Below are 13,586 nucleotides of genomic sequence, written 5' to 3'. Positions count from 1 at the left end.
TGGGGTGGGGGGGTGGGTTGCACTTGAAGGAGAGGGACAGAGAAAGGGAGAGAAGTGGGAAACTACCCCCAAGGAGATGCCACACTGCAATATCTTCTCCTCCATTCTCCTCCTAGGACTTTGGGCACATACGCACACATGACTGGCATAATTTTTCAAGCCACTCGGTCTGGGGCTCTAACCACGGTCGGCCATGCAGGAGTCTAGTACCTTAATCGTCATGCCACTTTCTGGCCCCAACAGGGAGCTTCTTAAAACACTAAGTGTATAATCGCCATATGACCCTGGATTTACTTACAGGTGTCTATATCCCCATCAGAATTGAAAACGTACATCTTCAGAGACGCTACACAAATGCTCACAGCAGCATTACATATTCATAGTAGCCAAGGAGAAACCACCAAATATCCATCAAGTAATGAACAGACAACCTGGTCTACCATACGATGGTGCTATTCACTCACGAAAGGAGATGAAGAACTGCTACGTGCGACCACCATGTGCATAAACTGAACACACTACTGTGAAAGACATGGGACAGAAAAGGCTATACGCTGTACGATCCCGTTAACGCGAAATGTCCAGAGCAAGCAAATCTACAGAGGTAGAAAGTAGGCCAGTGGCTGCCAGGGGCTGGGAGGAAAGGAAGTGACTGCTAATGGGCGAGGGTTCTTTTGGGGGTAATACAATGTTCTGGAATTAGTTAGCAGTAACTATTGCACGACTTTGTGAATACACTAAAACCCACTAAGTTGTATACTGTGAAAGGAAGAATTTCATAGTAAGTTTTAACTATTAAAAGGAATAGGGGCATGGGGCTGAAGGTGGTGTGGTGGTTAAGGCGCTGGACTCCCACAGGGCCAACCACAGTTAGAGTCCAAGACCTGGTGTCTTACTTTCTCACTTGCTCTTTCTCTCTCTCTTGTCAAATTAAAAACATAATAAAAACAAATAAAATCAAATAAATAAATCTTAAAAAAAAAAAAAAAAAAAGAAAAGAAATAGGGGCCAACAGGAGGTATAGTGGTTAAGGTGCTGGATTGCCACAAGGCCCACTGTGGTCTGAATCCTCGACCCAGTGACTTGAAACTAACACTAGGTACATGTGTGGGCATGCCCAAAATCCTGATAGGAAAACAGAGAAGGGACTGGGGCATGGCCATCCCTCCTGGGGGGTGATTTCTCACTTTCTGTCTCTCTGTCTTTCCAGCAAGTACACATACCCTATAACAAAAATTCTCTAAAAAAAAAAGAAACAAAAAAGAAATACTAGAGAGCCAGCTGGTGGACTAATGGTTAAGGCAGCTGGATCCCACATGGCCAAATGTGGTTCACGTCTTGGACCCGGCTGCTTGAGAAACAAGTCAAGTGCGTGTGTGACTAAAATTCCAAAAGGAGGGCGAGATTGAGAAGAGACTGCGGAATGGCCATCCTCATGGTCATTGCTTTTCTGTATCTTAGGTGAGCGTGTGCCCTCTGACAAATTAAAAAAAGGAAAAAAGTAAAGAAGTCTCATAATGTTGTTAGAATAAAACAAACAAACAAACAAAAACAAACAAACAAACAAAGGAACACGTTGACAACGACATACCAAAGGAGTCCCCCTGGGTATGGACACCACAGGGTACAAGAACAACAGTGAAATGAAGCATAAGTCGGCTTGCCTTCCAACATCCCTGCATGCAGGGGTGAACGTGCCTCTCGGTGGGGTGGGCCGACTGCACTGTGCCCCTGTGTGCAGAGGAAGGGGGCATCGTGCCTAACCTCCTGCTCGTGCTACCTAGGGGTGAACGTGCCTCTCGGTGGGGTGGGCCGACTGCACTGTGCCCCTGTGTGCAGAGGAAGGGGGCACCGTGCCTAACCTCCTGCTCGTGCTACCTAGGGGTGAACGTGCCTCTCGGTGGGGTGGGCCGACTGCACTGTGCCCCTGTGTGCAGAGGAAGGGGGCACCGTGCCTAACCTCCTGCTTGCGCTACCTCGTGACTTGGGACCTGCCCACTGACATTCGTCTCCCCGTGCCCTGTCAATGAGGAAGCTCCAACAACCAGGACATGGAGCTCCTTTGTGGCTAACGTGGCTAACCAGCGGTCCATACAGAACCCTGGACCAGACCCTGAGTGCTACTGTAGGATCTCACACCACACCCCAGGTCAGATGAGCAGGATGGTGCTGCTGTCACCAGCCCTGCACCTTGTCCCTTTCTCTGTCCCTCATTCCTGAGGGCTCACAAAGCCCGATGTGGTGACAGTCATGGAAGCAGACATTCACCCGACCTCTTGCTTTCTTCCCTGTCTCCATTTAGGGATTCTCTGATGAAGGACTAACCACTCCCCCACCCTACTGCTGCCTTAGCACATGGCAACTCTGTTGCAAAATGGAGACCAGCAGGAGTCTGAGCAAGTAACCCATTAAATCACAGCCCCTGATTACACACTTTAACAGAAATGTTAGCATAGGAACCGAGCCTATCAGATCTTGACGGGTAACCACACAGATTTCTGCTTGTGACTTGAGGGGGGACAGCCAGAAGGACAAAACTCCACAGCGCACTGTGCACTGCAGCGAGCCCAGGGAGGTCTGGACTTCACGCGCCCAGTGTGCGAAGGCACTCAGAAAATGCGGGTAGTAGAGCACCTCCACAACAAGGCTTTAAGTGACTTTATTTCCTTCTTATACTTCAGGGTGTTTCATTTTTTTTAAAGAATTAATTATTTATTTATTCATTCATTTTATTTTAATTTGACCAGAAAGAGACACAGGGAGCGAGAGAAGGAAAGTGAGAAAGCAAGCCACCAGTTCTGGGACTTGAACCGTGGTCAGTCATGTGGGAGTGTCCAGCACCTTAACCACCACGCCCCCTGCTGGTCCCCAGGGTATTTAATTTTTTTTAAATTAATGTTCATTTTTGTAAAAATTCATAAACAAAATAATTTTACTTTGAAATGGAAAACATGTAAGTGTTGGCTCAGATCATCTCTAATAAATGCACTCAGCTCTGAGCTTCACTCATCTCAAAACGCAAGCTGGGGATGCCGACCTTGAGCATACCCTGCCTCCCCACACCAGGCTGGGGGCCTGGAGAGGCAGCCGTGGTCCTTGACCAGGACGACCTCTGTCACACGGAGGAGCAAGCGCCTACCGTTGGTGTCTGCTTACCTGCACTGGTGGCTCGATGGTTATCCAGGCTGGAAGCATCAGACTGGGATTTAGAGGCTGGGTTCCTACACGGAAGTAAACCCCACCCCTGGAGTCGCAGGCCCAGACGTGCTGATTCCCACATGCCAGGCTGGTCAGCTGTACAGCTCCTACAGACGAAGGCACAAGGACACACCATGATTATGTCTTCTGTGAGATGACTAATAGTTCATTTACTCTGTGAACTTTGACTTTACACTTCAGGCTACACTGGTCAAGTCACCTGATCTGTCCCAGCCCTTCTGCACTGGGAGTGCGCACTTGGCGGGGGAGGGCTGTGAAGGCCTCCGGCCATGCTGCCCCTGCTGTGCTGCCCCAGCCAGGCCCCCTTCCAGGGGGCACATCAGCACTATGCCCTGAACACCAAGCACTGGAAATCCCTCAGCGTGGGTCCCACCACTGGCCTCGTCAGACACACAGGATCGGGACTCATTCTTGATCCTAATTAGGATTAAAATGAATTACCTATGTCTCCCAAAGAACCTTCAATTTCATGCTTTTCTTTGTTAAATAAACTTATTATAAGAGATTTTTGCTACAGGGTGTGTGCACTGGCTGGAGAGACAGCGAGAAATCCCCCCCCCACCGGGGGAATGGCTACACAATCCCTCCTCCTTCAATCTCCTCTTGGGATCTTGGGCGCAAACGCACATGTGTCTGGCGTTGAGTTTAGGCTGCCAAGTCCAGGACTAGAGATGCAGTTGACCATGTGGAGTCCAGCAATGTAACCATTATACCATCTGCTGCTCCCGGAAGAGCCTTTACAAAGAAATGACATTTGACAATAGTCTCTCTGGCAAAAAGGGCAGCAGCCCCGGCTCGCGGCTAAGTCTGACCGCTTTATTCCAAGCCGCAGCATGACAAAGCGTGGCCGTTACTATCCGCATCACACACGAGGCCTCTGGGACTTGGCCGAGAGGAGGTCTGCCCACGATTACATGGGCAGAAGGTGGCTGAGCCAGGAGATACAGGGTGGGTGGATCTAGCTTGGAACCAGCTCAGCCTGGCTGCTCTGTCCCAGCAACTCTGACCTCTGAGCCTTTCCATACAACGAAATGCAAACGCAAATTCGAAATGAGTTCTGAAGAATTGATATACCTGAGCCGCCACACCCTATCAAGATAGAGAACATCTGCATCACCCTTAATGTGCCGCCAAGTCCCTTCCAGCCAATGCCCCCTACCCAGAGGCCACCACCATGCTGGTTTCTGCCCCACAGGCTAGCTCAGTCTGTCCCGCAGTTTCGCAAGCAGAGGGCCACGCTCCTGCGTCCAGCCTCCCCTTAGCACAGCAGGAGCGAGAGCCACCTGTGGCGGCCCCCTCCGCTCAGTGGTGTTCCACTGCACGTGGGGAAGTTGGTTGCCAAGGTCAGTTGGCCATGGTGGGTGAGCATCTGGGCCGTCTCTTTTTGCCCTCGGGTGTAAAGCTGCTGTGGTCCTTCTCGCAGAGGGCTTTGTGAACATGTGTTGCTTTCCTGGAGTCAATGAACATCCTGGAGAGGAGCTGCTGGCCCACAGGGTAGATCATGTGCCTCGATTCTAAAGAAACAGTCAGTGTCCCCCAGCTGTACCTTACGTGCCCACCAGCAGTGCACACGTGCTGGCGGCCCCGGCCTCACATTAAGGTGGATGCCTTTTCCACGGCGGCCAGCCTAGAAGTTGAGGCTGTACCTCGTCAAGGTTTTAATTGGCCTTTTCCAGCCTATGAAAGACATTGAGAATCTTTTTTTTTTAAAAGAATTATTTTGTTTTAACTTTATTTTATTATCATTATTATTTTCCAGTTTGATCAGAGAGAGACAGAGAGAGAGAGAGAGAGAGAGAGAGAGAGAGAGAAGCAAGCCATCAGGTCCAAGACTTGAACCATGGTTGGCCATGTGGGAGTCCAGCGCCTTTAACCGCCATGCCACTTGCCGGCCCCGACATTGAGAATCTTTTAATGTGCCTTTGGGGCTTCTGTATATCTTCTTTTGCAAAGTGGCTGTTCAAGTCTTTCACCCATTCACAAAACTGAGCTTTATATACACATAAGTGTGTGTGTATATACACACACACATAATATATGCATGTGTGTATGTAGGTGTATATATATATATATATATGTATGTATATATACGTGTGTGTGTGTGTGTATATATATATATATATAGAGAGAGAGAGAGAGAGAGAGACAGAGAGAGGGGGGGAGGGAGCGGGGGAGGGGAGGGGAGGAGAACCCAGTTCACGGCTTGCTTTTTCATTTTCTTAACAATGTTTTGAAGAGAAGTTTTATTTTGATGAGCCATTCTGACTTGAAAGTATAGAGCGAAAGGTGGTGCCACCATAGGAGTTGACAGTGGCTGAGGAAGGGATGTATGGAGACTGCACAGACTGCATGTACGTGTGTGCCTGTGTGCACGACCAGGAGATAGCTGTCCTTGCACTTGTCACTGCATCAGGTGACAGCCACCCAGATGCACTAAAACACACAGACACAGATTCTGCCTCCCTGGAACCTTGGTACAAATCTTCAGCTGTAACATCAACTTAAAACTATCACCATTACACTGAAAATTGTCATTATTCCTTTGTGCATTTCCCTAAAGACGACTTCTTTTACACTAATATTAACAGTATTTCTTGACTCCCTGGAATTCTAACATTATATATGAAAAGATGTTTATCAGTCAAAATTAAGTACACTATAGACACAGCTGAGAAACAAATGCTAATTAATAACATCTTTACAGGCTGCTGCGCCATTGCTCTCTCCTTGTCCAGATTGAACTTCAAGAATTCGAAAGAAACACACCATCCATCAGATGACAAGAAATCACGGCAGGACCACAAGAAATATGGGAAAGCAAGGAAATACCTCTCCTCCAAGGGAAAAGAATAACTCCTCTTCATCCACAAGCAGTTCAATGCAAATCATGGAAATGTCTGATAAAGAATTTAGAACATTCATAATGGCGAAGCTAACAGAGATGGAAGAGAAGAGAGACAATGAACTGCTAAAGAGAAAGGAGAAAGAAGTTGACGAGTTCCAGGAGGGGAGGAAATTTTTGCAAGATCTAAAAGAGGAATTACACGCTTTACAAAAGAGTTAAACGGAACTGTTAGAAATGAAGTCTATAACACAGGAAGTCAAAATCTCCCTTGAAGGTATTAAAAGCAGACTAGATCATACAGAAAATAGAATCTCAGATGCAGAAGAGAAAATTGCTGACCTAGAAAAATCCACCACGAAGACTGAGAAAATGGCACAAAAATTTGAGAATAATATGCGAGAAGTACTAGATACCATCAAACATGGCATTCCAGAAGGTGAAGAGACCCATAAGGGCATTGATAATCTATTCCAAACCTAGAGAGGCATTCAAAGATCCAGTCGTGGGAACCAGCAGTTAGCGTAATGGCTATGTCGCTGGACTCCCACATAGCCGACCATGGTTCGCGTCCCGGACCCCGTGGCTTAAAACTCACGCCGGGCTTGTGTGTGTGCGTGCCCAAGATCCCGAGAGGAGAATGGAGGAGAAGGGATTATGGCGTGACCATCCCCTCTAGGGGGTGATTTCTCGCTTTCTGTCTATCTGTCTCTCTCTGTCTATCTGGCGAGTGCACGCGCCCTATAGTGAAAACCTCTCAAAAATAAATAAATAAATAAATAAAAGAAACAAAAAGAAAGATCCAGTCGCAAGAAATACAAAGGATAGAATCAACCCAAGAAGATCTTCTCCAAGACACATTATAGCCAGGTTGACCAAAACCACAAAGACAAGATACTAAGATTGGCAAAAGAAAAACACCAAGTTACCTACAAAGGACATCCCATCAGGCTAACAGCAGATCTCTCATCGGAAACAATGCGGGCGAGGAAAGAATGGGAAAATATATTCAAAGTGTTAAGAGAAAGGCAATTTTAGCCGAGAATACTGTACCCGGCAAGATTATCTTTCATGTGGGAGAAAAAGACAAGAACATTCTCAGATAAACAAATCCTGAAAGAATTTACCAGCACCAGACCAGATCTCCAAGAAGTTCTCAAGGGTGTGCTATATCAGGAAAATTAAATACAGACACACGGAAAGAAGAGTTCAAAAACTAAGAAAGTGGCCAGCTTAATCATAGGGACAAGTCTGGAGTTGAATATTATATCCCAGAATTTAATAGGAAAAATGGAACCAGAATAGAAGATAAAGTACATGAGACTGACAGGTTCATTAGATTATTTAAGAAATTGTATGATCAATACAACGTGGGTGGAAAAGGAATAGAAACAATTGTAGACACCAGAGACAGTGGGAGAAGAGGGTGGGAAAGGACAGAGGGTCAGAAAGAGGGGTAGAAAATAATAATATGCATGATTAAGTCACTATGCAGTATATTCTAGATGGGAAATCACATTTTGTATGCTATGATGATGCTTAGGGAGAGAATGTAAATTAAGTTACAAAAAAAAAGAAAAGTTTCAGAAAAAAAAAATCCATTCGATGACCACAGTTAAGATATATAGCCCCAGCTAGGTGATACTTTATAGGATGCCTAAAGTTAGACTTGTGTTCATGGAAATGTATATATCAGCTGTGTTTACTATGAAAACATTTAGATTAATTAAGATCTTTAGTAATTCAATAAAAAATGGGGGAAAAACAGTATAGAAAGTAAACACAGATACCAGAGACAGTGTGGGAAGAGAGTGGGAAATGGCAGAGGGTAAGAGGGAATCAAGGATGGGGGGAAAAAAGCAAAACATTCAGGAAACAAGAAATGGAAAATTATTTGTTGACAATAGCATGTATGTTGATGTGCTTGATTGAGACAATATACAGTGTACTCTGGATGGAAAATCTCATTTTGTATGCTGTAATGATGCACGTAAACAAATAAATTTAAATTAAAAAAATTAAAAACAAAACAAAACAAAACATCTTTACAGTAGAGTTTTCGACCTGCCCTCACAACAGGGTCATGTGACAGAAACAAGGTGGCAAAATACAGTGGGCCAATATATCAGCCGTAGATGATGACACAGTAGATGACAACACTACTGACAGGATATGGTGCCTTTTTTTTTTGGAGAGGCTTTTGCTAAAGGGCACCCCAGAGCCAGAAAGACAGAAACAGAGAGAGACAGAAAGTGAGAAATCATCCCCCGGGAGGATGGCCACGCCACAATCTCGTCTCCATTCTACTTTCGGGATCTTGGGCATGCATGCACATGCACCTGGTGTGAGTTTAAGCCACGGGGTCTGGGGCTCAAACAGCTCAAACAGTCGAGCATATGGGAGTCCAATGACACGGCCATTATGCCAACTGCTGGTCCCCAGAATATGGTGCTCTTATCACAAGGTGAATGTTCTTCTAGAAAAAATATGAAAAAGCTTCTAGAATATATACACCAGCTGATTCTGAACTGAAGAGACAGGTCAAAAATGAAAAAGTTAAACTGGGGGCCAGTCAGGTGGCACAGTGGTTAAAGTAGCTGGATCCCATGTGGCCAAATGCACAGTTCAAGTCTTGAACCTGGTAGCTTGAAAAACACACCAGGAGCATGTGTGTGAGTGCCCAACATCCCAAGAGGAGCCTGGAGGAGAAGGGACTGTAAGGTGGCCATCCACAGTGTGTTTGCTTTTCACTTTCACTCTCTGGTCAGCACATGCACCCTACAGCAAGAAGAAAGAAAGAAAGAGTTAGACCGAAGGGTGTTCTGCAGCTTTCTTGTCACTGCTCTCCAGAGTCCCAGCTGACTGCCTGAGTGCAGAAGGCTGTTCCCAAGGACAGTTGAGAGATGGTGACAGACACTACTGGCCTTCCCAAACACCCAGGGCTCCTTGGCATTCTCTTGGAATTTGGTGTGGCCCATGACTATCTCTGACAATGGCGAGGAGCAGAAGTCACCTGTTACTTCTGAACGGAAACATAAAGCAGACAGACCGGCACCCTTTCAGCCGTCCCCGGCTGCAGACGCAGAACGACGCAGGCAGGACCGGTAGCTACCATCTGCAGCACACGTCCTGAGAGGATGGGGGACAATGGCTTCACGGGCAGGCGTTTCTGCTCACTGTACCAAGTGGCTGACATCGGGCATGTCACTAAAGACAGCCCAGCCTAACATGGGCTCCCTGAAATGTTATTCCCTTCTCTCTTTTGCTTTTATTTCTGCCAACTAAAAAAGCATTTTTAAAAAATTATTTTATTCAACAAAGCAGACATTCTCCCTTTAGGGTTTATTTTAATTAAAATATCTTAGGACCAAAAAGGTTACATTTATTTGGGGTTACGCTATTTATAAAATATTTTCCTGCTTGAACCACTGTATAACGTAATCCTATTTGTTACCTGAAGGCACAAACTGACACTGAATACTGCTCCGCTAGATGCTGCAACCGGAGGAGTCACATTACAAATCGCATCAGTTTGCTCAACACTCCTGCCTGACACACGCATATTCATGTGTGCTGGGCAGCTAGATGTTACAAGCATCTAAAATACCTGCTAAATGATGCAAATGTTCTTCCAAAAACTAGGATTGTAATGAATCACTGTGAAATTCATCTTTGGCCTCTACAACTGGGCTGAGGAGTCAGTCATTTAATTTCAGAATTCTCTCAATTTAATCTTTTTTTTTTAATAATTAAATGTTTAAATTTTCTTAGTTTTTTTTTAATTTTACAGTTACAGTATAAATTTATTTTGGTACAAAACCTTTTTGAAATTCATACATAATTTTCCCATTATACGTATTTCCATGACCTTTTTTTCCGAAACTTTTTTTTTTTGAGAGGTTTTTTTTGCTATAGGGCGCGTGCGCTTGCCAGACAGACAGAGAGAGGCAGAGAGACAGAAAGCGAGAAATCACCCCCCAGGGGGGATGGTCACATCGCAATCCCTTCTCCTCCATTCTCCTCTTGGGATCTTGGGCATGCATGCACACGTGCCAGGTGTGAGTTCTAAGCCACCGGGTCCAGGACGCGAACCGTGGTTGACTACGTGGGAGTCCAGCGACATAGCCATTACGCTAACTGCTGGTTCCCGCCTGAAACATTTTTGAAAATTAATTTACATTCATTCCCTAGGCATCATCACAGCATACAAAATGTGATTTCCCATCCAGAACATACTGCATAGTGGCTTAATCACGCAATCATGCATGTTATCGTCAATAATTTTCCATTTCTATATTTTTTTACCCTTATTTCTGACCCTCTGCCCTTTCCCACACTATCTCTGGTATCTATAGTTGTTTTCCATTCCTTTCCCCCCCACATTTTATTGATCACACAATTTCTTACATAATCTAACTACTTTATTTACTTATTTTGCTATAGGGCACATGCGCTCACCAGAAAGACAGGGAGAGACATAGAGACAGAAAGCGAGAAATCACCCCCCAGGGGGGATGGCCCCGTTGCAATCCCTTCTCCTCCATTCTCCTCTCAGGATCTTGAGCACGCATGCGCTCATGACCAGCATGAATTTAAGCCACCGTGTTCGACTACATGGGAGTCCAGCAACATAGCCATTACGCCAACCTCTGGTCCCTAATCTAACTACTTTCAATAGCAAGTTCTGCTGCTAATTTCAAGAAAAGCAGTTTTAACCTTAATAAATCAAAGAAATGCTAAGGAAATTTGCTTAGAACTTAAAGCCAGGAAACAGGTTAGGATTCTCTTCAAATAGTAGGTACATGAACCCATCGACAGCTCAAGACAGGATAAAAATCCCTAAAACAGGAAAACAAAGCCTAGAAGAAAATCAGCAATGTTTTAGTCAAAAGTCATAAAATGCTATTTCACCAGTTCAGTCTTGTATACTTTATCTTCTGTTGTGGTTCGATCTTCCCAATTGAATTCTGGGATATAACATTCAACTCCAGACTTGTCCCTACCATTAAGCTGTCCATTTCCTTAGTTCCTGAACTCTTATTTCTGTGTGTCTGTATTTAATTTTCCTGGTATAGCACTCCTTTGAGAACTTCTTGGAGATCTGGTCTGGTGTTAGTAAATTCTTTCAGGTTTTGTTTATCTGAGAATGTTCTTGTCTTTTCCTCCCATATGAAGGATAATCTTGCCAGGTACAATATTCTTGGTTTAAATTACTTTTCCCTTAACACTTTGAATATGTTTTCTCATTCTTTCCTCGCTTGTATCAGTTCCGATGAGAGGTCCGCTGTTAGCCTGATGGGATATCCTTTGTAGGTAACTTGATGTTTTTCTCTTGCCAATCTTAGTATCTTGTTTCTGTCTGTGGTCTTGGTCAATCTGGCTATTATATGTCTTGGAGAAGACCTTGGATTGATTCAATTTGGGGTCCTTTATATTTCTTGGGATTAGATCTCTGAGTGCCTCTCTAGGTTTGGAAAGTTTTCTTGTAGGATTTCATGGAGTAGATTATCAATGCCCTTATGAGTCTCTTCGCCTTCTGGGATACCAATTATATGGATGTTTAGACGTTTGATGGTATCTAGTATTTCTCGTATATTACTCTCATTTTTTGGGGCAATTTTCTCAGCTTCTGTGGTGGATTTTTCTAGGCCAGCAATTTTTTCTTCTACGTCTGAGATTCTATTTTCTATATGATCTAGTATGCTTTTAAGACTTCCAAGGGAAATTTTGACTTCCTATATTATAGCCTTCATCTCTAATAGGTCCATTTGATTCTTTTTTAAAGTGTGGAATTCCTCTTTTAGATCTTGCAAGAATTTCCTCCCCTCCTGGAACTCATCAGCTCCTTTCTCCTGCCTCTTCCATAATTCATTGTCTCTCTTCTCTTCCATCTCTGTTAGCTTTGCCATTATGAATGTTCTAAATTCTTTATCAGACATTTCCATTGAACTGTGTGTGGATGAAGAGGAGTTATTCTTTTTTTTTGGAGAGGTTTTTGCTATAGGGCGCATGTGCTGGCCTGGAAGACAGAGACAAGAGACAGAAAGCAAGAAATCACCCCCCAGGGGGGATGGCCACATGCAATCCCTTCTCCTCTCGGAATCTTGGGCACGCACGCACACGCACCCGGCGTGAGTTTTAAGCCACTGGGTCCGGGACGCGAACCGCGGTCGACTACGTGGGAGTCCAGCAACATAGCCATTACGCTAACTGCTGGTTCCCTCTCAATTTAATCTTTAATGCAGCAATTGACTTGGTCATTGTTACAGAGACGAAAAGAAGAGAAAAGCTGTTTATTTACTTATTTGAGAGTATTTTAGCTATAGGGTGTGTGAGCTTGCCGGAAAGAGATACAAAGTGAGAAATCACCCCCACCCCCGGGGAGATGGCCACACCGCAAACCTTTCTCCTCTTGGGATTTTGGGCATGCGTGCACAAGCACCAAGCAAGAGTTTCAAGCTGATGAGTCCAGGACTCGAACCCTTGTTGGCCATGTGGGATATGATCACATTAGCGAGGCTGGCTGCTACCGCCTTTGGTTTCACGTCTTCAACATCAGAACACTTGTAAACCCCATATCCGAACAGCTCTTTCAAACCTATGGTCTTCTCCTGTGTCATGGCCCAGGCAGGCTAACCTGGAGCAGGAGTTAAGACATTTCCAAACAGGGAGGGAGACGTGTGTGACGACATCTTGTACCCACATCAGGTAGTTTCATTTTTTTCTACTGGTAACAAAGCTAAGTATAAGATGAAGACAGCATCCAAGGATGACTGGAAATGGAGGAAACACTAACCCCCTGGCACTCCCACTCCTCCCTGGCTGACTCTGTGCCAAGCACCCGGTCCTGCCTGTGAAGCCCCTTGGCCTCCACAGGCAGACGTCTAGCCACAGAGCGGTCGGGCTGGAATCACAGAGGTCAGAGCAGGGTGCCCTGGGCGCACAGGGCCAAGTGTTGCGATGGGAAAGCGTCACGATGGGGGCACCGACTGAAGGAAGCACCCAGGCAAGGAAGTTCTAGGCTATGCCAAGAGACGTGAATGGCAGACAGGAAGATCTGAGGACCCAGGTGGCTGTCCCACAGCTGCAGACCACAGCCCAACAGAGCACCCGGTGCCCCTGGCCTGCTGCCTGCCACCTTCCACCCTGACCCAGCGAAGGCCAGCACCCCTTCTGCTGTGACTCGCACACCTCCCTCAATCTAACACAAAACTGCCCACCAACCCTGGACTCGCTTCATTCTCTCAGGATGCTCAAGAAATGCTAGAAGGGGAACCAGCAGTTAGCGTAATGGCTATGTCGCTGGACTCCCACGTAGTAGACCGTGGTTCGTGTCCCGGACCCGGTGGCTTAAAACTCACGCCGGGCGCGTGTGCATGCGTGCCCAAGATCCCGAGAGGAGAATGGAGGAGAAGGGATTGCGGCGTGACCATCCCCCCTGGGGGGTGATTTCTCTCTTTCTGTCTCTCTGTCTCTCTCTGTCTGTCTGGCGAGCGCACGCGCCCTACAGTGAAAATCTCTCCAA

The 13,586-nt window shown here is 45.7% G+C and overlaps 1 protein-coding gene across 1 annotated transcript in view; it reads right to left on the bottom strand.

The window, feature by feature from the left end:
• The window catches only part of TECPR2 (tectonin beta-propeller repeat containing 2), a 128,704-nt gene that overhangs the window by 27,529 nt on the left and 87,589 nt on the right, over positions 1–13,586 (bottom strand). The window contains 1 exon segment of the mRNA XM_014592218.2: positions 3,157–3,305. Coding sequence (XP_014447704.1) covers positions 3,157–3,305 — 149 coding nt within the window.

Source organism: Tupaia chinensis, unplaced genomic scaffold (genome assembly GCF_000334495.1).
Source record: "Tupaia chinensis unplaced genomic scaffold, TupChi_1.0 Scaffold000671_2, whole genome shotgun sequence".
Classification (NCBI taxonomy): Eukaryota; Metazoa; Chordata; class Mammalia; order Scandentia; family Tupaiidae; genus Tupaia; species Tupaia belangeri.
The sequence above is the reverse complement of the archived record's forward strand: the minus strand, read 5'-3'. Positions and strand labels throughout refer to the sequence as shown.